This window comes from Cupressus sempervirens, chromosome 7, assembly GCF_028749045.1.
Source record: "Cupressus sempervirens isolate cs-2001-9-10 chromosome 7, ASM2874904v1, whole genome shotgun sequence".
Lineage (NCBI taxonomy): Eukaryota > Viridiplantae > Streptophyta > Pinopsida > Cupressales > Cupressaceae > Cupressus > Cupressus sempervirens.
The window spans coordinates 13,794,628-13,822,231 of record NC_143124.1 but is presented as its reverse complement, the minus strand read 5'-3'; the positions used below and the strand labels follow the sequence as shown (position 1 = coordinate 13,822,231).

At 35.4% G+C, this 27,604-nt stretch overlaps 1 protein-coding gene and 1 long non-coding RNA gene across 3 annotated transcripts; both read left to right on the top strand.

Annotated features, from left to right (window-relative positions):
- On the top strand, positions 1–21,982 carry LOC149545169 (ankyrin repeat protein). Of its 2 annotated transcripts, none has more exons than XM_089790551.1 (6): positions 1–381; positions 1,305–1,375; positions 3,152–3,240; positions 3,517–3,624; positions 3,823–3,898; positions 21,420–21,982. In XM_089790551.1, the coding sequence occupies exons 3-6, from the start codon at positions 3,192–3,194 to the stop codon at positions 21,679–21,681; spliced, it is 495 nt and encodes a 164-aa protein (XP_089646677.1). In that variant the 5' UTR covers positions 1–381; positions 1,305–1,375; positions 3,152–3,191; the 3' UTR covers positions 21,682–21,982. The 2 variants fall into 2 exon arrangements, with proteins under 2 accessions (XP_089646677.1, XP_089646676.1); XM_089790550.1 differs by having other exon boundaries at positions 6–381; positions 3,192–3,240.
- LOC149545170 (uncharacterized) lies at positions 7,590–10,727 on the top strand. The gene is made up of 2 exons (XR_016353538.1): positions 7,590–10,435; positions 10,542–10,727. It is a non-coding gene; the product is annotated as an uncharacterized LOC149545170 (long non-coding RNA).
- Positions 21,983–27,604: the final 5,622 nt, after the last annotated feature.

Sequence of the window (27,604 nt, the reverse complement as noted above, 5' to 3'; positions counted from 1 at the left end):
GTGACCGTCAAATTGGAGGCGGAAAATTTTAATTTCTTGTTTGCTTTCGACAAGGGTCTCGCGCAGGTCGAGCATTATATATAGCTCGTTACAGACTCTCGAAGCTATCCTTTACGCCCTTTTTCCGTCGTCCATAATCTCTTTTTGCCTGCCTTTCGCAACTCTTCCTCAGCACGAGCCCTTTTTCGTTACCAGTTTTTTTTTAGAGAGAGTAGAAGACCAGTTAGAAAGGCATTAAATTTATCTAGTGCAAGTGTTAGCTTTCATTTTGCAGAGAGAATACCTTTGAAATAAATTAGGGTTTGTGGTGGGTGTTTATTCGCAGAGATAAGATGGCTGGTAGGGAGGTTAGAGAATATACAAATCTCAGCGACCCCAAAGGTATTCAAATAGGGCCGTTGCTTTGTATTGTATGGAATATGTAATACTAGATTTACATGTGGGAAAAAATGCAGTAGATTAAACTATGTGTTTTTGGTTTACGCTTGAAATATTTAAAAAACAGATTTTAAAATTTGAAAATTTACCACTTTGTAGTGCTTATTTGCCAGTATACGGAAAACGTTCGAATTGTATATATAACGTTGTCAGACGTTTTCTGGCATGTTTATATAGTTATTTTGTTCTTCATTCTTTTTGTGTATCTATTTTAGTCCGTGAAGTTATCTTGGTTTTTGAGGTTTAACAGCGGAACTGCATAAAATGCATCTTTGCTTTACTGTGTCGATCACGCTTAGTGGATTTCATGTGTTTGCATTCGAGGTGTTACAGATGAACATCATAAATTGTGGTTTTCATCTTTGTGCTGATTAGGGTTAGCGGATTTAATGTATTTATTTAATCAAATAAAGGAAGAATTGAGAGTCTACTGTGGAAGTGCGAAATTTCCAATTCTAATTTTTGCTAGGGGATGCTAATTCTTTAAGTGTTATTTATGATGACAGCAGGGTTACAATCTACGAACTTTTGATTTCATTGCAACTAAATTTTAACCTAGGACATTGCTTGTATGCCAACAACAATTGGAAACTAAGTAGTTTTACAAAAATCACGCATCGTTTTAGGCTCTATATTTATATTCTTGGTAACAGATAAGAAACGGGCGAAGGGAAATATACTCTTGTGCTACCAATTATTGGAGAGAATTTTTATAACTTTCCATTTTTTATTGTTTGATGTTTAGATGATTGGTGATAGATAAGAAATGGAGAAAGGGTAACACACTCTTGTGCTACTAATTATTGCAGACAAGTTTTAAAGAATTTCACTTCTTTAAGCCTTCATGTTTATGTTTTTGGTGACAGATAAGAAATGGGGGAAAGGTAAAGATAAAGTTGATGATGAAGATATTGCATTTCAGAGGATGGTGGCAAAGGTTAGTGAACCGGCCCTGCTGAATTTGTGCTGGGTTTCAGCTTTAGATAATGGATGACTTTATACGTTTTTGATTTTGCTTCTTTCTGCAAAGTTGTATGAAATTGTGCATTAGAGTTGTGAAGATATGAATAAGCTTTTTAGAATAAATATTCTGTTGCGACACTATAAATTTTTAACCGTTAAATATGGGTAATTTCATTTCCTTGTCATTCAAAGCATTGGAAACGAGGCGATGGGATCCTATTGAGTGCAAATATTAATTTATTACATTCATCATCATAAAAGCTTTGGCGGTTGTATTTTGTGATTTCTGTTGGAGCTTCACCTTAATTTAGTAGCCTGTCGTATAAGTTTTTGAATATACCGTATCAGGCGCTCCTGGTTTCAAGCTGTGTCAAACTACTTGATATTTTATGCTATATTTGCCTGATATATTCTGGGTGGATTTCACTTTTTAACTTGCTATCGTGGTAAGACTTGTTTGTTAATGGTCTGTCATTTGCATGGGTTAAGTTTTTTAATAAAACTTGTAAGTTTGGTACAAAGTGGCTTGTATGCAATTTTGGGGTTGGGGTTTTCCATATGGCATGTGGCCCCCCCCCCCCCCCCACCTTCCCTGGGTTTGGCATAACAATTATACAATGCTTCTGGTTTAGATTTAGTTTGATTTGTTGAATCAATGTTCTGATCACACTCTGTGATCCATCATTGTCTGCTAACTCTCTGAGTTGCTGAGTACTCTCTATTTTTTTTCTTCGTCTCGGCGCATTTTTACAAGTTCAACTTGTTGTTTTATAGTCACAAAGGACCATGGGCAATAGTGTCAATACAGGTTAACCGCTGGTTATGTCAATACAGGTTAACTGCTGGTTAAAATGTGTTTTTCACATATATTTGCTATGCAACCATGAATTTTCTCTCTTCAAATGTCAATTGTTAATTTTATTAATTGTGTAATTGAATTTTACAAGTAACACATGTTGAAAGTTTTGGGTTTGTTGACTACTCACCGAGTCTGAGTCAGCGAACTTTGCATTCAAATGTTGGTTTTAGACCGACTACTCATCGAGTCTGAGTCAGCGAACTTTGCATTCAAATGTTGGTTTTAGACCTGCTATTAATATAGACCCTCAGAAATACTTAGTACTGGTCTTTACATGTGGGTTCATAACTTAAGCACACAGTATCTCTTAGATATAATATTCTCAAATTCTTGACAGTTTTCTTAGGATAGCCGATAGATTGTAATCTGCTTAGTTGTAGGTCAGGCCTTGATGAAATAAAACATCCAGAAATGTTAAAATTTTAGCATTTTTAGATATATAATAATATTATATAACATATCAGGCAATCAGCAGTCTCATCAATCAGCAAAAGTCAGCGAAAATATGGTCAGGACGTAGTAATTTATTTGCTGCCTGTATTTTCTGGAGTCATTCTTAGATTTATTATTAAGCAATTATTTCAAGATACGAGTTATCTTACAGATGAGCAAACATTAGCAAACATCAGGATGCAGTAATTTCTTTGTTATCTGTATATTCTGGAAATTAGTGATGCAAGAAACGACCTTTCTTATGGTTGTTCGGCATATCTTGTGGATCTCTTTTGAAAACAACAGTTGCCAAGTTAAAATAACTTGTCTTGTCCCAGATTTTTGTGCTGGACATAGCACTGTGAATTTCATTTTGTAAAGTTTTATGGTTTTAAGATAGATTAATTTAGTGTTTCTTTCATCTATAGGCTACATGTTTCTGATAACTTGCCCTGACAGGGTTCTTGGCACCTCATCTTATACGCTTTGAAAACAACAGATGCAAGAAGTTGCTGGAGAACGTGGGGGATATTTGCATGGACGAGGGGGTATTTTCTTTTCATTTTTGTGCTTATGTATCTTTGATTTAATGTTTGTATTGCATATATAGCTTGTTTAGTTTTAAATTTGTATGTGTGAGATGAAAAACATTGTATAAATGTGTTGACATTATTATTTTGAATGTCTTTTTAACAATTCCCAAATTTTTGGTATTAATTGGAGTGGCAGCTCTCATATTGAGAGTCAAAACATGGTTGCCTTAGTTATTGTGAAGTTTCGGATATTTGATTTGACGTAGTGATTGCTGGTTGAGGGTACTGCAGCTTTAGACAGTGATGATCTGCTTTATTTAAAAGAGCAAATGGAAGCTGAGGAGGATGCTGAACGGCTCCGTAGGAGGACTGAGAAACGTGCATTTGCAGCCTTTAAGATATCCTTTGGCTGAACTATTTTCTTTTAGTTTTCAATATTATATATATTTAAATATTCTTTTAGTCTTCAATATTATATATATTTAAATATTCTAAAATTGCATAGCATGATGACCATTCTTATTAGAACATGTTTACATTGTTAGAAGTTCCTGATTTTTTTTGGACTACTTGTATTTTCTTGACTATCTTTGCACAGAGCTGCCAACTTAGCTGATTCTTCACCATCAATCCAACCACTTCGTGTTGAACCAAAGCCCAAGAGTGGGATTAGGTATATAATTGCTCTCTTCAGTAAAGTCTTATTTTAACTCTTTACTATATAGTATTTTGCAGCCCTGCCTGTGGTTCTGGATAGGATTGGCAAAATTAGAATGTGAAACATAAGCACCAACATAGTGTGCATTAGATTGATATAAAAAAATGTAGCAATGATTTACTAGCAAAAGAAGTGGGAGTATGGCAATGCACTATGCAATTTGAAATTAAATAACCTGTTATCCCAAGCAACAAAGAACTGCAAACAAAATACCTATTTTCTGGTGCAGAAGCACTCAAATAAAGAATGTACATATGCCAATCAGTCACTACCGAGCGTCAGTTCTGTGTGAGCCGACTAGAGGAGTTTATCTTGGGATTTGTATAGGTCCTTGTGGGGTTAGTTTACCCTATTCTATATTGTTCTGGAACAGTCTATAAGCCGTTTTGGCAAGAAATAACGATCTAGATCTTTCTGTAAGCCATTTTGGTCTCGTAGGGTCAGTTTTCCTATGCAATAATCTAGAGTGTTTCCTAGACCGTTTTAGCTTGTATAAATGGAGTCTTTGGGTTTAGAGTTGGACAGGTTTTTTTTGAGTGAAGTTGTTTTGGATATGAAGTTATGACCCAAACCCCTACTATTCTAAAGGGCCCCTACAATTCTATGGCTGCCTACAATTCTATAGGGGTGACCCATTCCCGATAATAGTTGAGTAAAGAAGATGAGAAACCGAGCTGCTGTAGGGGGAAGGGAGTGGAATACAGAGCATCCGACCGAGGTTTGTGATAAATGTTGCCCATATCTAGTAGCATTGGCCCAGTTGGTTTGTCTCAACTTAAAAGGGTGTATGTATTAGCTCAACCAGAGGATCCAAAGAAAGAAGGAAGTCCCATTATTCTATAGGCAACCGGTATCAAGTTCTCTAGATAGGATGGGAGGCCCACAGACTATCTTCCCTTACCTCTCGGAGTCCCTTCCCTTCAAGAAGAAGAAATCTATAGGAGAGCAAGTTTATATATTGTTCATTTGATAAATTAATTAGAAGAATATTATTATCTCTCTCTTTCTGGTGCTGGTTCTTTTTTGTTTTTGCTTCCATTGAGTTTATCTTTGCATCATTTTTGGTATCAAAGCTTGGGGAAAGCTCCTAAGGCGCTTGGGAAAAGCTTGGGGGAAGCTTTCAACTTCTAAGGCGAATTGGATTTTGTGACGGGTTGAGAAAAGAACCTGTAAGTGTGGCCAAAAGACTAGGTTGAGTGGAGAGAACCTAGATAGGAGACAATGGTCACAAGAGGAGATTTATCTCATGATCAAAAGATACTATTCGATGCATGGGTTTCATATTGGGATTTTTAGAACAAGAAGAAGGAAGAAGCAAGGAAAAGAGTGGAAGAAAAAAGGAAGAAAAGAGAAGAGGAATCCATAATAGATCAAGAGATAAAAGAACAAATGGAATTCCTAACGCAGGAACTGAGAAAGCGCAAAGAAAATTTAGTGTGAGTAAAAGAGGAATTGCAGAAAAATATGGAAAAAGAAAATATAGATTTGGAGCATCAACTAATTCATATTACAGAAGCCTGTATTGAGACATTGGAAGAGAAGAGTTGTTCGTTGAAAGAACAACCTGATCACATTGATGCTGATATAGTGATATACTAGATGAACAGATCGATGCTGACATACCAAATGAACACAGTGATGCATATATACAAGGTGAGCAACAACATGTTTTTGATGAAACTTATGATACAAAAGTTCTTGAAGATAGAAAAGAGGTTGAAATGGTTGATGAGCATTGTGGTGAAACGGTTCATAAAGAGCTGGATGTGATGGTCCTTAATGCAACTAAGAAATGGCATTTGAAGTTAATAAAGAAGGTGGTCTAGCCTATCAAAAGGATACTAGTAGCAAGGAAGACTTATGATGAAGCTAAGAGCATAGAGGAGGCTCCAATAGTGATGAATTTGTCTCCAAGCATGGAGATATTGCAGCATAAAGACATCACAACAAAGGATGCAACAGTTCCTACAGTAACTCAAATTGGTGATGTCATATTTAATGAGGTTCCATTTAATCCATTCATTGTAGGTTTGCAGGAGTTCCATCTAAATATTGCAAAAGTTTACACACATATGACAGTTGATTTGGATACTGGTCAAGAGTACAAACAACAAATACCAAAGAATTGGAAGGCCTGAAAGAGGAAGGCCAATCCAAGGGACTTGGATTCTATTGTCCCCAGGAGTAAAAAATATGATGTAGAGATAAATTCAACGGAAGCAAAAACACAATGGAACCAGCACCAGAAAGAGAGATAATAATATTCATCTAATTGATTTATCAAATGAACAATATATACACTTGCTCTCCTACAGATTTCTTCTCCCCGTAACTTTGTATCCAAAAACTTTTATCTACAGCAACTTCACTCAAAAAAAACTTGTCCAACTCTAAACCCGAAGACTCAATTTATACAAGCTAAAATGGTCTAGGGAACATTCTAGATTATTACATAGGAAAATTGACCCTCCGAGACCAAAACGGCTTATAGAAAGATCTAGATCCTTATCTCTTGCCAAAATGGCTTATAGACTGTTCCTGAACAATATAGAATAGGGTAAACCGACCCCACAAGGACTTGTACAAATCTCAAGATAAACTTCTCTAGTTGGCTCGCACAGAACTGATGCTCGGTAGTGACTGATTCTTTATTTGGGTGCTTCTATACCATTTTCCCAAACATCCAAAAAAATCAAGATTATTGTAACTTAGTGTAATGTGAACTTGTTGTCTATAGTTATACAACTCAAGGAGATAGCATGATCATATCAATTAATACTGGCAGGTTTTGTCTTCCATCCCGTCATTGAGCAAATTGTTTCTAACATTCCACTTATTTTGTGTTTTTGGTTTGTTTCTCAAAGGGAATAATTCAGGTTCCTAGCGTTCGAGTTGGGTAATTGTTGCTGGTATTTCCTTTATTAAGATTTAGTTAGCTATTGTTCAAGAACCCTAATTATTTGTTGAATCCTCTAGTATATAGAAATTGTTGATTACACAACAGTTTGTGCCGCTTGGAAAATGATACCTAAATTTATTTGTCTTCCCTGCTTTTTAATTAATTGCCTCAGAGGCTCTGCTTGCATAGGTTTTGTATTCATGCTTGGCTTTTCTAGTGTACATATTCTGACAAGTTTGCTTTGGTCTATTTCCAAAGGTATTTTAGAGAGTTGTAAAAGTGGTTTTGGAGTTTATGACATAGGGCTAGAGAGGTTGACATATTCCTCACGAAGAAAACTTCAGAAGTTTTCAGTGATGGACTTATAAAAGAGTTTTGTATTTTATGTGCTTAATCTTGCACTGTAGGATATTACATTTATTAATGGCTTATTTAAAAGATCCTAGGAAATATGTCTATTTTATTTATTTATTTATTTCAATTTTTCAAATCTTTTGGAACATTGCTGATAATGGTTGATGTGCTTGGACAGAACAATTATCTTCTTGTTGTAAGTAGTACCAATGAGCAAAATGTTTAATTTTCTGAAGATGGTATGGGTAACTTGTAATATCAGTAAATATTACTTGCAGTGTAGTTTGAGCACCTTTTTTGCTAACTCCTAAACCTTCAAGACTAAGCTGTCATATCTGTCATTTTTGTATTGCGTGATTTGCTAATAACTATGACAGAGTCGTTGTTAGCTCTTTTAGGTTTTGCACATGCCATGTTTAGTTTCTTTTGCCAAATCTGTGACTGGCATGGTGTAAGAAGCTGTGTGTCAGCACCCTGTGATGGTTATTTTAAAATAAGTTATTTACAAAACAAAACAACAGAATATGTATGTGTATGTGTATTTATGACAATTGCCCTAGGCAGAGAGCTATCCTCCAATATATAGAGTGGTGTGGTTTTCCGTAGGAGAGGTGAAAAGTAGCACATTTTGCCCTTTGTTGGCATAATGTGATGGGCAAACATTGAGCTTGCTGCTTAGGACACACCATTGCTTTGTTGTGAAGTGCTTGTGAGGAGCGGCTCTACTTTTATTTAAATAAATTGTTAGAATTATTAGAAGTGTTCTTCAAAGTGAGTGTCATATCGAGAAATGCAATCTTAAATTGGAACAGGTGCAGCAGTTTATGTTCCAGTCCCTTGGGTTTATTGAATATCTTGTCTTAATCTGATTGATGCTTATGAACTATGTGTTAATTAGTTGGAAGTTTATAAAATTACTTGTCAACTTGTTTCCTTTGAAATATGCACAATTAATTAGATAGCGTGTTAGGTTGGTCATCTTATGAACTAGTTATCTGATTGGGTTATTGAACTTGGTAATCGATTATATTCTAGTAGCACACACACTGTCTTGACCCCACTTTTTCTCTCCTAATAAATTAGCATTAGATTTAAATTATAATTTTTAAGTAGATTTATATTTCTATTGATTATATGGAAAGCTTAGAATCAACTGGTTGTTTCACATCAACCTAAGCCTTTTTAAAGTGTTTTACAAGCCAAGACTAGAAAATGTTTGCTGTTAATTTATGATGATTGCTCTAGGCCGAGCGCTATCCTCCAAGAGAAATGGAGTGGCGTGGTATTCCACGGGAGAGGTTAAACGTGGCATACTATCCCACTCATTGGCATGGTGTGATGGGCAAACATTGAATTGGGCTGCTCAGGCCGCACCACTGCTATGTCTTGCAGTTCTTGCGAAGAGCTAACCCTACATTTAGTTTTCTTTTTCTACAGTATATTTATTATATGGAAAGCTTAGATCAACTGGTCACAGCAACCTAAGCTGGTTGTTTTTAAGTGTTTTAAAAGCAAAAGTTAGAAAATGTTCGCAGTTAATTTGTGATGATTGCCCTAGGCCGAGCGCTATCCTCCAAGAGAAATGGAGTGGCGTGGTATTCCACGGGAGAGGTTAAATGTGGCATACTATCCCACTTGTTGGTATGGTGTGATGGGCAAAGATTGACCTGGGCTGCTCAGGCCGCACCACTGCCATGTTTTGCAGTTCTTGCGAGGAGCTAACCCTACATTTAGTTTTCTTTTTCTACAGAATATTCTATTCACCAGTTGTATAATATTACGATGCTCTGTTGTTCCTGATATACTGTATGCATAGGATGCACTAGCAGAGAATGGGAAATCCAGCGCAGAGGGCAAGGAAATGAAATAGAGTCTTTGCAATCTTTATTTCTATCGCTTTCCACATTTATAAAGTGTTTGCTGTTAATTTATGATGATTGCCCTAGGCCGAGCGCTATCCTCCAAGAGAAATGGAGTGGCGTGGTATTCCACGGGAGAGGTTAAACGTGGCATACCATGCCACTTGTTGGCATGGTGTGATGGGCAAAGATTGAATTGGGCTGCTCAGGCCGCACCACTGCTATGTCTTGCAGTTCTTGTGAGGAGCTAACCCTACATTTAGTTTTCTTTTTCTACTTCCCCAGCTTTATAATATTACGATGCACTGTTGCTGCTGATATACAGTATGCATAGGATGTGCTAGTATACAATGAGGAATGCACTGCAGAGGGCAAGGAAATGAAATAGACTCCTTACAATCATTAATTTTATTGCTTTCCTGATTTGTAAAAAACCTAAGTTTTCCTTTGTGCGATTCAACATTTTCAATAAAATTTAAGATTCAGGGTTCTTAATTTTTGAAAAACAAGAAACATTGTACACATCTTATTTTTTAGCATCCTACCCTTATCGTCCTGGTTGCATTAGGCTGGGGTCCCATAGAGGTAGGCTTCCTTAAAAATAGAGCAGTCACCACTGAGAATGTTTGGGCATGTTTAAAGGTGAGTGGTATCATGAATCATATAGTGTATTGTAGCTTAAAAATTTCAGCTCCTAAATGAAGAAAGTTGGGGGAAATTTTAAATTTTAAATATCAAATAAAAAAATTAAAAACATTGTTTTTGTTCAAAATTGATTTTTTTAGTAGGAAAAAAGTGAGCAGATTGTTGACACATGGCAGCAATTTTTTCTAAGCTGGGGGGGTTATATCTGGCCCCACCCCATTTTCATTCACTCAAATTAAGAGGGCGAAAAAATAAGGGCTCCTACTTTGGAGGAAAAGACTCGCAAAAAATTCTCATGGGACCTCTCCTAAAAAGTTAGAGCCCAAGATCCCTTCATGGGACCCCTGCCTTAAAATAACCATGTTGAGCCGTGAAAAGCTGTTTCTTAGTTTCCTCAGCTGTATGTGTTACAAGTGTTTTTACAAGACAAGACCAGAAAATGTTGGCAGTTATGATTGCCCTAGGCAGAGTGCCATCCTCCAAGAGATATAGAGTGGCTTAGTATTCCACAGGAGAGGTTAATCGTGGCACACCATCCCACTTGTTGGCATGGCGTGATGGGCGAACATTGAACTGGGCTGCTTTGTTTTGCAGTTCTTGCAATGAGCTAATCCCACATTTACTTTATTTAATATAATTTTTTTTGTTCCCCAGTTTTATAATGCCAGGATGCATTTATGCTGCTGATACACTGTACATATATGATGCACTACCACTGATCTAGAAGTGCATTGGGTAAGGAAATGAAATATAACCCTGGCAAATCTTTTTTACTTTATTATTTCTTTCCTCATCCGTGAACAGTCTAAAAATATCTGAGTTTATTTTTGTTATTTTCAAGGTTGCCGGGAGACAGGTAGGCTTGGAGGTCTCTGGTACTGGTACTGGAACCAGTACGGCTATTTTTCAAACAGGAGATGGGGGTACTTTTGGAGATATCATTTTTTCAAATTCCTAAGAAATACCACGGATGATTCATAACATTGTGCTTTGAAAAAAAGAATAATGGACATTGAAAAGTTATAGATATTAACACTCAACATTTAGAAGCTTGCACATTTGAAAAAACACATTTCATATCTCATAGTCATATCTGATATCTGATTATCACATATGATCATCATCGTATCAGATTAATAAATAACATAGTGCTTTGAAAACAAGAATAGTGAACATTGAAAAGTTAAAAATATTAACATTCAACATTTAGAAGTTTGCACATTTGAAAAAATACATTTAATATCTGTCATATCTGATTTCTGAATATCGCATATGATCATCATCGTATCATATTAATAATGGATGAGATTATTGTTAGATTCATTACATATTGAAATTTGAAATTAAAAAATATCAAGTCTTGGAGACTTTTCGTCTTCGGAGACCTGAAAAAAGGTTGGAGACTTCATGGCGAAATGTCCTGAAGTCTCCCAGTCTCCTAATCCAAAAAGTGAAGTCTCTTGGTAAAATATAAATGTAAAATATAATGTTATATATTTTAGCCCTCATTTTAATGTTTTTAATGCAAAAATTAAGACCAATGAAATACAATATTGTGATTATGTGAGTTGTCAAATATTTGACTCTATGTTAATGTGACATTACTATTATTATTTGCTTTAGTCTTTTAGTTTTACAGTATTACTATTTTCAAATTTTGTATTTAGTAAAAGACTTTTTAAACTATTAAAAAAAATTGCAGTCTCCAAGTACCCCCTTCTCCTTTTTCTGAAAAATTGCCGTACTGGTACCAGTACCAGTACCAGAGACCTCTAAGCCTCCCCGTCTCCTGGTAACCTTGAAAAATATATAGTTTGGTGCTAAATTGCTGATATGCAAACAAAAAATTGGAAGTCATAAACAAAAATCAGAATCTGTCTAGTATCTAGTATGACGATAATAATATGCCTTAAATTTATTTTTAAGGCGGAGACATGTGGGAGACTCCATTTTTTTGGTTTGGAGGCATGGAGACTTTTGGAGACTCCGTCATGATGTTTTCCACCCTCTTCAAAGTCTCTGGAAACTCTTGGAGACACGTCACATCTCGGAGGGGGGGAGAGACATGTCTCCTGGTAACAGTGGTTATTTTCAATTTATTTAGGATTTGAAGTTCTTGAAGTTTGTAAAAGAAGAAACAAACATTCTATGGATTGCAAGAGCACTCAGAAAAAGTTGCAGCTTAGACCAAAAGACATCACAGACATTCGATAATTTTTTTTGCTCTAGACCTTATATCATTCTTAGAGTTCCTTTATTGTAGACTTTGCTCACTTTTGATCTCTAAACCTCCTATCCTCATTTTAGTGTTTTGCTTGGATTGTGGGAGCTATACCACGTCGTTGAGTCTTAATAAGTGGTTTCTGAGCATAACATGTTGAGTCTTAATAAGTGGTTTCTGGGCATGTTAAGATGGTTGAGTTTGAGCATTTTACAGGGCAAAGACCAGAAAACATTTTGAAATTAATTTATGCTGATTACTCTCGGGTGAGTTCTATCCTCCGAAAGAAATTTACTGGCACGATATTCCGTGGGGGAGTTTAAATCTGGCATACCATACTGCTTGTTGGTATGGTGTGTGATGGGTGATCTGGATTTGGGGTGCTCAGGTCACACTGCTGCTTTGTTTTGCAGTTCTTATGAGGAACTAATACTACATTAAATTTTCTGTTACCATAGAACATTTTGTTCCCCAGTTTTACCATATTAGGATGCACTGCTGCTGTTGACATAAAGTACATGTAGGATGCACCAGCACAGAACAAGTAGTGCGGAGCAGAGGTCAGGTATATGAAATAGAACTTTTGTAATTATTACATGCTTATGTTGCATTTCTCATTTCGAAAGAACCTAAGACCTCTTTGAGTAGATTTCACCATTTTCAATAAATTTAAGACTTGGGTTCTTGTCATCTATAAAACAAGAATCAAAGAAACATCACTGGCATTGCAAGGTGAAAATAAAATGTGAGAGCTCAAACCAAAAGCCATCACAGACTTCTGATATTTTTTTATGGTTTAGAACTTATATCATTCATCAAAATAGTCTTTAGGTTTTGTCCAGTTTTGATTGATTAGCTTCCTACCCTCATTATAGTGTCTTGCCTGCATCCTGGTACCTATACCATGTTGAGTCTTGAGAGGCAGTATCTCAGCATCTTAAGCTGGTTGTGATCTAATGCTTTACAAGGCAAGATCAGAAAACATTTGCAGTTAATTTATGGTGATTGCCCTAGGCCGAGCACCATGCTCCAAGAGAAAGGGAGTGGCGTGGTATTCCACGGGAGAGGTTAATTGTGGCACACCATCCCACTTGTTGGCTTGGTGTGATGGGCAAAAATTGATTTGGGCTGCTCAGGCCGCAGCACTGCTTTGATTTGCAGTTTTTGCGAAGAGCTAACCCTACAGAATATTTTGCTCTCCAGTTTTATGATATTAGGATTCATTGATGTGCCAGAACAGAAGTATAGCAGTCCAAGGAAATGAAATATATATCCTTTACAATTATTACTTGCTTCTATTGCTTTCCTTATTCATAATTAACCTTAAGATGTCTGAATAGATTTCATCATCCTTGATATTATTAGATTTATGGTTCTTCTTGTCTTGTAAAACAAGAAGCAAAGATACACTCTATTGCACTGCAAGTGCATTTGGAAGATATGGCAGCTTAAACGAGAAGCCATTGCAGACATTTTGATAGAAATGTATTTTTGCTTCAGATCTTGTTTCATTCATATAGTTTCTTAGTTTGGTTTTTGCTTATTTTGATCTTATAGTCTCTCATCCTCATTTTAGTGTCTTGCATGCATTGTATGACCTATACTGAATTGAGACTTGAAAAGCTGCTTCTTAGCATCCCAAGCTGGTTGTGTTCAAGTGTTACAAGGCAAAACCAGAAAGTCTGTAGTTAATTTAGATGATTGCCTTATATTGATTGCTATCTTCCAAGAGAAATGGTGTGGTGGTATTCTATTGGAGAGGTTAAATGTGGCATGCCATCACACCTGTTGGCATCGTGTATGGGGAACTTAATTGGTCTCCTCATGGTGCACTAGTGCTTGTTGTGGTGTTTTGTAAGGAGCTAACCATACATTTAGCTTACTGTTACTAGAATAAGTTTGCCTGGTTGGAAATATTAGGAATGCTTTGTTGTTCCTGATATTCAGGACGCATGAGATACACCAGCATAGAACAGTGAAGATGGCAAGAAGATGAAATAGAACTTTTGCAATCATTACTTAAGTAAATTTAATCATCTTCTGTTAATTTAAGATTTTAGGTTTTTGTCATCTGCAAAACAAGAAACTAATAAAAATATTCTATGCCATTGGAAAAGTTTTTAAAAGTTGTGGCAGCTTCAACTAGAAGTGATTACAGACTTTTGATAGTTTTTTTTTTCTTTATACATTCATAAAGTATTTAGTTTAGGGCTTTGTTCAATGTTTATTTTATAGCTGCATGCACACACAGTTTCTTGATTGCATCATAGGACATTATACCATGTTAAGTTTTAAGATGCTGAGCTGCTTTGTACCGTCCTGAGCTGGTTGTGTTTATTACAATGCAAGAGTAGAAAATATTTTCAGTTAATCTATATGACGAATGCCCTTGGGTCAACTCCTTAACAGAAATGTAGTGGTTCCCATTTGGAACTGGTGTCATTGGCAGACATTGCATTGGTCTGCTAACCCTACATTTAGTTTGACTGTAGAATATTTTTTCCCACAGTTAAAATATTAGAATGCTTTACTGCCCTTGATGTGCTGTATACGTGGGATACACCAGCATAGAACTACAAGAGGAAGGGCAAGAAAATGAAATGAAACCTCTATGATATGATAATTTTAGGTCTCTTTTCTATGGAATATAATTTTTTTGTTTTGGGAAAATATACTTGTGATTTGCTGTTTTTGATACTCTGGACTTGTGGAATGTGTGAACACATATCTTTAAGTAAAGTGCAGTGGGCAATGAATAATATGACAATCTGTGGCTTTTCTTCATTTCTTGAATTTATTAAAGATGGGCTCCTTGATGTGCTGTACACTTTGGATAGACCAGCATAGAACTATAAGGGGAAGGGCAAGGAAATCAAATGAAACCTCTATGATTTGATAATTTTAGGTTTCTCTTTTATGGAATATAACTTGTTTGTTTTGAAAAATATACTTGTGAATTGCTGTTTTTGATACTCTGGACTCCTGGAATGTGTGGACAAACATCTTCAAGTAAAGTGCAGAGGGCAATGCATAATTCAATAATCAATGGCTTTTCTTCATTTCTTTAATTTATTAAAGACGAGCTCCTTGAATTCTGTAAAATTGAATACAGAAAAAACATTCTATGATGATCTTTGATAAATACATATTTTACTTTAGATCTTATACCGTTCAGAGAGTTTTTTGTTTTAGGCTCTGTTCACTTTGGATCATATTGCCCATGTACCCTTATTTTAGTTTCTTGCTTGCATTATATGACCTACACATGGTTGAACAAAAGTCAGTGTAAAGCTCCAGACTTCTACTGAAAGTTTCAGACTTTTCTAAAGAAAATTTTCAGACTTCCGTATCAGCTCTTGGCTGTAAACTACTATTAAATACAGTAACTTCTGTGGCATATATTCAAGTCAAATAACAGTGCACGATTTTAATTGTTTTAATTGACTTTTTATCCCTTACAAGACAATTCGTTTCACTTATGAAATCTGGAAACAAGAATCAACACAATTGGTTTGCCATGAGAATACAATAATGTGCACCTGTATTCCTTTTTGAATTAAATTGGGTAGTTTTGAATGTAGAGTGCTGCTGCCTATATTCTTTCCTTTCCATTCTAATGTACATCTCCAGAGTTTCAAGTCTTCCCCTCCTTTAATGTAATATTGTCATTCTTATCTTGATAATAATTGAAACTGTTGAAGTAGTGCTAACAAGTTTAGTGCCCAAATACCATCCCTGCTTTTGCATTTCAATGATTTGACCATCTTCATGAGCAACAACTCTTTCTGTACTGGTTAGGGACGTCACACTTCTTATTTATTTTGGCACAAACTATTGAAGCGAAGATTGGAATCAAGTTACCTGATAACTTTCCAACTTGGGATCATATTATGTCTTTCCTGCCGTAAAAGACAATGCCTACTGTGATTGATCTCTTACCCAACAACATGCTCAAATCACCATATGTTAATTCTGGAAGGAGTAAATCACCATATGTTAACTCTGGAAGGAGTAAGGTACCATCTGTATGCGGAATAACATTTCTTCACTTGCAATCCCTGTGTCGTTACCTCCACTAGGCCAGCCATGGACTAGCGAAAGGAGTAATCATTCCAAGTTTAATAGCTCGGCTGTATCTTCAACCAATGACAAAATTGATTCAGTTCCAATCTGCCGTGTCCCATCTTCAGGCTGGCTTTTTAAAATATAAAATTTAGTTGCCAAAATTGTAACAATTCCCAAATTGACTTATTTAAATAATATTAATTCTGTTAGGAACTATTGTTGTTTTATTCACATGGTCTCATTTATTATTTGTATTAAATTTAATTTTTTTGATCAGTGAACGGCCGAAAAAGAATGGAGAAGAAAACCTCCAGGTCTTGCTTGGGATTGGAAGTCCTTTATTATTACATGATTAAAAGGGGCATACCCCAGATACCAACTTTCAATTTTAGTTTTTGAATACAATATTAATGCTTGGATTCCTATTTTGAAGTTACAATACAATATAGCGATCCTAATTTACTAGTCAGTAGCAGGGGTGAGGGTGACAAATTCGTCCTGTTCTTAGTTTACTTGCAAAAGCCTCTTCTATCTTTCTCATAAAATAATTTCTCCTCGCTTACCTGTTGATAAGTAATGCAACTTGAACATAATGATAGTACTATTAGTAAAAAATGTCAAAGTTGATATCCCTGGTTTCCTGGCTAGTTATCCTTTAGTTTCTTTCATTCAACTTAATTTAAAATATTACTGTTGTCTGATTTGGGCTGCTTTATTTAGCCAGTTTTTAGGTTAAAGATATAATAGCACTTAATTTATGCACTTTACTTTCTATATGATTGGGCTAAAGTTTATATTGTATACTCCAGTTAATGATTAATATTAGTCTACAAATTGTCAAACCTATTTTACGGATCATCTAAACCAACAACATGATGCAAACCATGGGAGTCATACATACCGAACAGGGCGAACTAAACCAACAACATGATGCAAACCATGGAAGTCATACATACCGAACAGGGGCGAACTTGAGAAGGTAGGTAAAGATCTAGTATGAGGAGTCATATACCAGATTAAGGTATTTATTATAATATTTACTAAGCTTAGTTATAGAAAATTAAAAATGCCGAAGAGAACTACAAAATTAACAGAAGCCCTGGAAATGTGATCAAGCCAGGATTAGGAAAATTAAACCAAAGTTCCGTAAGACAAGATATAAATATACATAATAATTACTGTATATTAATAATATAAACATGTATACATCGAAGTCAAGATATATAGATTAGTCCCAGGCTTGCCAAAATTGTAACCAGTAAACAACTAACTTTTAAGAGAAAACTATCCGAGACCGAATGCTGAAAGCCTTAATGGCTGAAAATTACAAAGTACTGAAAAACAACTGCCCTAAACTGAGGAGCCAAGTAAGTCTAAATTGACATACTAGATGAGCAGCCTTAACAAAAAAACCACACTAAATAAGCTGGAGGCACATTGACATCGAGAAGCGCCAAAAAACCAATAAGCCATCTCTGTCAGGCCTAATTCCAAATCTAGGTTCCTCCTTCCTTCTTCCGAAATACCATAATGATTTCAGCAGCTTCCTTTAGGTCTCTGGCCCTGGATCCTGGAGGAAATTCAAAAGTGTTCCTACCTTTGCTTGATTTGTCTAAATTTGGAAGGCAGAACTCCACGGCTTCGACGTCAGCAAAATCAACTCCCGGATGAATGTAAGCATTGAAGGATTGGAGGTAATGTAGGAGCCAATCCTTGGAAGGATCCTTCACAATACCTCTCCACCAAAGAAGGAATTGAATACTGGCTTCCATCTTCATCCATTCTTGGAAAAAGAGGATGTTTTCTTGAATGACCAAGGTTGGGCATCTAGGCACAACCGCTAAATCAAAACTCCCAGGTGGGTGAGACATGTAAACTTCCAACCATATTGAATACCACTTGCTCTAAACCTACCAACCATATTGGGTCAAAAACGTTATAGTAGAGCCGGATGATATCCCATTTCACAACTTTGGCCCTAGCTAAGCACCCAATCCATGCTCCTACAATATCGCTGTTTGTTCTCTAGGAAAAATCATAATTAAAGACTCCTTCGCCTAGCACTCGGCTATTGGCTACCCTGCTCATATCATCTATAGGGTTGAGCAATCGGTTCCATCTCTTTGGCTTCACATTACCTCGAAAAGCCATAGTGCAGACCTCTATAGCATGACACAAGCTAATATTTGTATCCATACTAACAATTACCCTTGCCAATATCAAGACAACTCAGAACATGCGCAGAGGTAAAATGACACATTGCCAATTTATAAATACTATCTCGGTAGTCTGGAAAGATCTAGAGAGAAGTAAGCAGCGACGATATCAAATTACATTTCGGGGTATGGTCTTAAGCAGCGCGTAAGTTTAATGATTATAATATGTTTTCTAACTGTAATAGGTACTTAGAGAGATGAGTATTAAGCGTTATTTAGAATACACAAGAAGAGTTAATCATATAACCTAGTACCAAAGGTGAAGAAAGTAAATAGGGGCTGAGATTCATGATTACCTAAAGAAACTAGATTGTTGACAACTAGAAGTATATTCTCTCCGTCCGTTTCTTTGTTGGCCAATTGGTCTGCTTCTATATTATCTTCTTTGTATATGTGGTTAAATTTTACTTCTTCAAATTTGTCCATTAGATTGAGGGTTTTCTCTAGTTTAGAATTCAAGATCCAATTAGGGGTTTTCCTTTTCTTGAGTGTGTTTAGGATGATTTGAGTCTCCTTCTATAATGATCTTCTTGATTTTTAATTTAATACTTTGTTTTAGTCCTTCATGTAAAGCTTCAAGTTCCGCAATATTGTTTGAAGCTATGCCCAGGGGTTTAGCTCGTTTCATGATCTAGTTTCCGGATTCCTCCATTATTATACATCCAATTCCCGCTACCCCCGGATTTCCTCTTGAGGCTCCATTGAAATTGAGTTTCTTTCATCCTCTAGGTGGGGGTTCCCATCTGCATTCTCTTTTGGCTATACTATTCTATTTTTCATAAATGAGAGGTGGATTAATTAGATGTTTGCCAATTCTTTTTCATTTCTACATCCCATTCCAAGAAAGAGCTTTCTTTTGTCGTCTTTCTAAGGTTACATTTTATAACTTCTGTGTTGCTTTGCTTCAATCTTGTTAAAGAGAGATGTAGCTTTAAGTTCTTCATTATTGAAGATCCGTCTGTTTCTTTCCTTCCAGATCTCCCATACTAGGATAGCTAGGGTGATATTCTCGAGTTTTCCATACACTTTGTTATTAGTCTCTTTAGGCCATCCTGTCAGGCGGTCTTGCCACATCCTCGGGAGTGGGGCAGTCCAGTTGAGTTTAAGTTTAAGCCACTCCCAACATTCCTTGGCATATTTACATTGATAAAATAGATGTTTTGTAGTTTTTGAGTCTTCTTTACATAGGGTGCATCTAGATGGGCCTTCAAATCCCATTTTCTTGAATCTATCTGTTGTTAGAATTCGATTTTGTGAAGGTGGCCATAAGAAAATACCTACTTTAGGTAGCCCTGTTGGGTCCTAGTAGAGGTTTAATGACATACTTATTGCTTCCCATCTTTGTGAATTGATTATTAGGTTGTAACTATCCTTCACCTTATACATTCCGTCTTTGGAGGCCACCCAAATGAGCTTATCTTCCCTGTTGTAGTAGTTGATTGAGTGCTCACGAAGAATAGATTCAATTTTCTCCTGTTTTGTTGGCGATAGGCCCACATTGTCTAGGGATTTCCATCTCCATGGGTTTTCTTCGTTAGATGGGTCATATAGGATATAATCTGCAACCTTGGTTCCCCATGCTGAACTAAGTAGAGTTTTAGCATTAATAAAGATGTCTGGTTGATCTAGGGGGGTGCCCATTCCATGAGTGTCCCCAGAATAGGGCTTTGTTGCCTTCCAATATCCCAAGTTACAAATTTTGAAATCAAAGGGCGACACTTTAGCATGAAGTTCCAAGTTACAAAACCTTTGGGGGGGTTTAGTTCTCAATAGAGATGTGCTGTCTGTTGTGTTCAGATATTTACTATACATTATTTTGGACCATTTGCTGTCTCTTTCTTGATACATTCGCCAGACTTGTTTGGCTCCTAATGCTTCATTCTACCAATCTAGATTTTTAATTCCTAGTCCCCTGTTTCTTTAGGCGTACAAATTTTGTCCCATCGTATTAGAGCTGCCTTTCTTTTTATCCTCTGTACCTTTCCAAAAAAAATCTTTCAATTCCGTTTCTATTTTTTTACTGATATTCTTGGGTAGCTGAAGACATGTTGGTAAGTGGGTAATGCTGATAGTACTGCTTTGATTTTCGTTGTTCTCCTAGCTTTGGTTAACCATTTTCCTTTCCATGCTTCCGTGTGTTTATCTATTCTTTCCAGTATTTGCTCCCAGCTTTGTTTTTTTTAGCTTCTGTTTTCAGAAATATTCCTAAATACTTGCATGGGAAGGTTCCTTTCTTATAGCCTAGTTCATTGCAAATATAATCTTCTCTTTCTAATGGTGTATTGAGGAAGAAGATTTCTGATTTTTCTGAGTTAATTTTTTGCCCTGATGCTTTTGTATAGTTGTTTAAGATTTTTTTAAAGTTGTCTGCTTATTTTTTAGCTTAGTTACCCGGGTTCACCATTTTGGCCCAGGAACCCTGCCTGGGTTTGAACCGGTTTGAAATTCTGGTTCGATTTGGCCTGGGTTCAAATTTGCCTGGGCTGGTTTGAACCCGCAGCCCAAAATTAGAAACCTTCTGGGGTTCTATTTATAAGAAATTTGTGTATTGTTTATTAATTATAATATATTAGTTCATAATATTGACACTAATATAATATAATTAATATGATATATATGTATAATATTGTCTTTTAGAAAAACAATTCTGATTCTGGAGGATCATTACAGTCAGTGTGGCCTGCAGATGCTAGGGATTCTACATGACAAATGGCAGATGCATGGTAATTTTCTAGAATTAACATTTAACCCAGAGGTTAAAAAAGACTGTATGCAACTCCAAACAGATTTCCAGCAGTGTTTAAGAGGATGATTACTCCGTTACCTGATTCCTATTATAAGTAATTAGCGAGTCTTTCACAATTTTAGATATGAGTGAGTAAAAGAGGGAATGTCTTTCAAAAATATCAGTCCCTGTTGTACTCTAGTTTGTATGACAATGATCATATTTTGAGATGGTGACCATTTGAATTCAACTGCTATCATACAAATAGTCCGGTGCATTAGTTTGTTACCAAATGAATCAGAGGCCTTGGTCTTTTTCTGCAAGAATAGTCACAGATCCAATTAGTGATATTGTTCTGTCATTAGAAGGTTTGTTTATAATGGATATGCTGTTGCCGTTACATTGCTATGATATTGATGAATCTCCTTTACAAAGAAAAATATAAGTAGTGTATGCTTTTCATTGCTGTTTTATTTTTCACGTGTTTTGCAGGCAGCAAGTACTTCTCAAGAATATTTTAGAGGTAAAGCCCAAGAGACAGCGAGTGTCTGGTCATCTGTCTGTTACTACAAGTAGAGGTAAATCACCAGAAGCAGCTAATGGATCATCAGTTTCTCCAGTAGAAATTGTTGTGCCGAAAGTCAATTCTGTTGGCAATAATCAAGGAAGTGATTTATCCCAACAAGGGGACACAAAAGAACAAGCCAGTGGAGGTTTGTTGGGATTGGCTTATGAAAGTTCTGATGAAAATTGAATATATTATGAGATCTGATAAAGTCTGAGTTGACAATTACGGTGGGGTTGATTCATCTGGTGAGTAATTACAAGTATTTGCATAATTTTTATGCTGGCTTCACCACCGAACTGCTTTATCAATGTATAATATGTTGGGATGGTAGGGCTCAGGCTTGCATATATAAGCAAAGCTATTATATATTCAATGAGGTCTGACAAAGAGTTACATCATCTTTTACTAGCGAGCACCTTTTGGAAGCCGAGTAAAAGTGTATCAGCACAATGCATTTGAGCTTTGTAAATTTAGTGAAGTTCTTTCACATCTTGCATTTGAGTTATAAAATTATTATCTACTGAAAAACATAAACTTCATTAGTTTCTTACACCACATATGTATCGATAGTTTCAGGTTTTGTGTTGGAATTGGTTGGTTACAGAAATTGGCAATTTGAGGTAAGAAAGAAATCTTTAGTTTTTTAAATTTTGATTTAAAAATAATTAATATTGCCAACTTATATTATGTTACTGTTCCTTGCCCTATCTGATAAGGGGCTGTATTTTTTTTTCAAACATTTGTGTGGGCCAAACATAATATATATATTTTATTCAAAAGATTGTAGGCCTAAGATAATATATATTTATATTTAAAGGATCTTGGGCCAAAGATCATATATATTTGATCGGTAAAAGGCATAATCGCTTACATCATTTCTTCCCTTTCGTTGAGAAAATTCAGGAAGGCATACCTTCCTTTATGAAATTCTTCTTTATACATTACAATGCTTCAAATTTGAGTTTATGAATAATGTCCATTCTTTTCTGCATTTACCTTTACGGTAGTTACTTCAAGCCTTTCCGTTGATCTGAAGCTGGCTATGTCTTCCATTCCTTGTTAGTTAGTTGGATCTATTCTTTCCATGTTGTTTATTAGGTTTAGATGTATTCGTTTGTTTTGAGGGGCACTGCATAATGACTCATCTTGACCAAGATCATTGTTAGCAAACATTTATATCATTTACAAACAAAGAATCTTTAACATATATGCTATTTAACTGTCAAGATTAAATAGGTTAGAAACAATTTTTTGATCTAGTAGTTGTTTATCTAGAATCTTTTTAAGGTCTTTACTAATATGTTAATAAGTCATAATTTTATAGTTTAAAACTTTTAGCTTTTGTGCTTTTCATTAGTTGATCTCTATAACCTTTGAATTGTATATGTTTGTTTTAGCTTAACTTGATTAGTTTGGCCTCTTTAGCATACATTTATTATTTCAACATACCTTCTGATTATTTATTTGAATAGGTGATTGAGATTTGCTGTTAACTCCTAATACCTTTTTATATCGCTAACTTCATATTCCAGTATTACGCTACATAGAAGGATCTGTTCTGTTCTTTAAGATTTGTTGTTATGAGCGTTGTTAGTCTGAAATGCTTTGGCAAGGAATGAGCTTTTCAGAGTATGGTTTAAAATATATATTTAGTTCTTATTTATTTTAATGGTTTCTGGATTCAAAGTTAACCAATAGTACTGTTTAGATATAAATTCTTCATACTGTTTGGGTTTCTGTTTAAGTACAGGTGACCTGGTTCCTCATTCTTAAGTTTTAGTCTGAGTTTCTAGTCCTTACTGTTTAGTGTTCATGTTAGGATAGATATTTGCTTCTATCATAACCGTTTATATTTCATTACTTTACTCCATATAATACAGTTGTAGAAAATTCTGAAATGATGCATTTTGATTGTATTTACTAGGACCTAACTTGTTGTATTGAGTTAATCCATAATTGCTCCCTTGGTTTATTCTGTAGTATGGAGATTACATAGAGATTATAGTCAATTACCATACGTTAAATTTAAGTGAAATTACTTCCTTTTGATGAGTATTGATTGTCTTTCTAATTGTCTAGTATTTGGCTAGGGTCTATAAATTTCCTTTTGGTATTATATCCTTGACATTAGTTTTACAACCACTGGTAATAGCTGTTGTTATGTTTAACTAATTTTGAGGTGTTGCTGAAGCATTGTGCACGTCTCTGAGACACATAAAACAAAGTCGTAAACCTTGAGACTTGTCATGATTTAAATCTAGTTATGCTGCTATAATCTAAAAGCATTTCCTAATTAGATCGAGATCAGACTTGAACCATGAAATGCCTAATTCAAATCGGTCTTACTATCTATTGAACCTTTGCACAACCAGTTTATAATTCCATTTATATTGATATAGAAATTTACATGATAAACTATAATATTTGATTGATGATGTTCATTTAATATACCATGACTAGGTATATTAATATGGGTCCAATGACGATGTCCATTTAATATACCATGACCAGGTATCCGATGATGATGTTTATTTAATATACCATGACCAGGTATATGGATAATATAACCTCTAGGAGGAGTCTACCATTAGCAATGTATTTTGGCTTGTTTGTTTGACTTGAGGTAAGTTTGAGTAGGGTGTGTTGGTTCCCAAAATCGCAGATTGGAATCTTATGGTCAATTTGACAGGATCAATCAATTTGATATGGATCTTTTGTGCTTCTGGCTCTGCGAAACCAAGGCGGTTGCACCTAATCTTGGATAACAACCTTAGATCTAAAATGTTTATAACAGATAGATTTAATGCAATGATTGTTTTTCGAAATGGCCTTTATTCATCTCGATATGGTGATAGGATTGAGGTTGAATGAACAGGGGATCGGGTCAGTCATATCACATAGAATTAACATCTCCCTCATCCCTAGTCTCTCTTCTGGTGTCACCAGGTGGATCGAATAGCAATAGCGTGGAGTTGACTTGATGCTCGAACTTGCTCATTCTGACGAGAAAGGCTACTCAATCAATTGGAGTGGAGCACACGCTGGCCCCTGCTCACTCAGTATCCTAAGATCGATGATTGCTTCCGGAGCCATCAATGCCTGCCATCGCTACTATAGTTTGGTCCCTGGCTAGCTACGTAATAAGAGGTTTAGGAAACTTTTGGATTGTTTAAAGTGAGTAATAATCATCGAAGATATGATTACTTTAATAAATTTGTGAATGCTGAAATAAGATCAAAAGTAAATTATTTAAACAAATAGATATCAAACCCTTAAAGGAAAGAGACTAGATTATTGCCATCATATAGATTGAGAATTATGAGCAAGGTAATGATTAGTACCAAAATTCAAGGGGCAATAGAGTCAAAACTATATGTTTTCACATACAACTCTATGATATTATGTATATCAAATCTATAAACAATTTAATCATCAAGATGTGACAAATCAATTGTATTCATGCATATTTGAACTAGTTTATGATGTTTTAACTCTTATAAAGACAAAATAGATACAAATAAGGAAACAATTATAGTATCTCACAATATTTGTATTTATCAAGTTCAAATGGCAATGAATAATTTAATCCACTTACAACTAATTGTTTACAGAAAATGAGAGATAATCAAAGAGGATGAACTATATAGTATTATGACACTAAATGTTTTAAATAAAATAAAAAATCCTATTGATTATGTTGTAGCAAAATTGTATTGAAGACACTCATACGTTGATGCTCTACTCAACACAACTTGATCTCAAATAACATTTAAGATTTATGCCCAACAGTTTGACATCTACGAGCTCGGTTCAAAATCCACTCTTTTGCCAATGAAGAAATTTGATAGCATATATGCTTCAGAAATATTCAGAGTTTTTATATAATATGAGTTGTGTCTTTTTTGACTTTTCATCATATATTTATAAAGGACCAAAAGGCATCGGTTGCTTTATCAAACTTTGCACCTCTTCATAATGATTAACTAATCAGGTAGTTCCTACATATGATTTGCGCAGTTTTTTGAGTTATTTATTCAATTATTTATGAAACCTCCGGAGGCATTGGAAACTATAGGCATCCAAGTCTTTGTCCTGCGAGTTGAATATCCTCATGAGGCTATAAAATATAATTCAAATTTGTGATCACTGAAACATTTCGATCTCGAAGCCTCGACTTACGCCTAGTGCTCCTGCTCCTTCATATACCTGCAACAAAAAGAGTGATGTTAAATATCGATCAACAAACATTAAAGCTTCAACAATTCTACAAAATATGAGGGCTAAAGTTTCGTTTGATTATTCTGCATTAACACATAGGATCACAAAGTATTTGCCCATTCATGATTCCTTTTCTTTTCTCTAATACTTTAACTTGCAATATTAATTGGTGCCGATGATTCCTGAGTGCAAAAAACACGTTATGGTATCCTCGAGATTCGAATCATCATTGTCAATATGTGTTTCCATTATTCTTTGCCGTCGTCATTGCTCTATGCGCTATGCATTTTTGAACATATGATTTAAATACCCCCAAAAAATGGTGCTTATGAAAGAGATTTCATTCATGGTTCTTAGTGATTTCTTTTGTAAACATCAAATTTAACAATATATCTTTTTAAATGTTAATTTGTCTGGCACACTGATGCTGACTGTAAAATTGGCATTGTCATCGCTAATGCTTGTGTTGGATGATAAGTGAGGTATAGAATATTCATGTGAATGTTTGCAATTCAGATTTTCCCGATATATCAATCCTTATACCTTCATAGCAGGTCCTTCATGATTAAAATTGCATCACTGTACATTATTATTCCTTTTATAGTAAATGCAATTTCAAAGGTGCTATTGTCTGATATTTTCGTGACTTATCAAAGGTGTTGCAAACAATATTTTGGGAACTCGGATGAAGCTCATTCATTCTTCACAGGCTTCTCCCTACTTTCTTTACTGGAAATACTGCCATTGTTTGGACTTAACTTATATGCTTATATATTTGGCCCAATATTGTTGTTCGGTCGTTTGCATACCATTTCAAAACCTCTGTTATATTAATGCTTCAACCATTGTTAATCTTTCAAAAACATGTTGTAAGACGTCATAGAGCAACACAGACTTTACTTGGTCGAATGTCTATGCCTTTTAATACATAAACTTTGTATTTAATATAACCTATGAGCTGGCTACCATGATTCCACTTCACTTCATTCCAAATTCGGCATTAAACAAGTAATGTTCCAAGCTGGACATGAATGAAAGTAAGACTTTTGTTACTAACAGGAAAAGCATTGATTGCATCTAGAACCTCTGTAAAATCTCCATCTCCTTTCTTCTGAGAAACAAAAAGAGAGAAACTACAATTTATACCAGCCCCATCCAAAGATATGTGTCTTTATTGCTAGCTTCTGTATCGAAATGCCAACTGTAGTTGAATACATAGGGGTAGAACATATAGAAAAATAACGGGTCTTCCCCATTATTGTGTAATATAATGGCTTAAACTTGTTCAAATAGTTCTGAAGATCCTCTAAACTATATGATGTCAGGCCTTGCTGTACTTAGTGTCACTTTGTTTGCTTGCTTTTTTATTCACTTCCTTAATTATTAGGCAGTGATGACCTATGGTGCATCCTATAGAGACAATAATATCACGTCAGCTCATTATGTGATCTATTAGGCCAAAGTGCTTCCAATCTCATTATCACTCTTCTTAATAATTTTATTGCATGACCATGACATCTTTGACATTAAGTGTCTCATTTCTCCAATATTGATTCACAAATGGAGTTAGTGCTCCATTAGGGTGTATGAGGTGATTCCAATTTTTCTACATCTCGGCATCCCATTCTCTAAATTTCCCTTCTTTCATTGAGTTTCTTAGGTTGTTATTCAATATTTCCGTTATGCTGGCTTCCATTTTGTTGAGTTGGGAGGTTAATGTCATCTCTTCGTTCACAAATATTCTCCTATTTCTTTCTTTCCAAACTTCCCACATGAGGATATAGGGTGAGATTTTCCATAAATTGCTATATATTTTGGAGCTTCCATGTTTGGGCTAGATTTCTAGGGAGAGTTGAATACTAGTTGAGCTTCTTGCATAGCCATAGCAAAC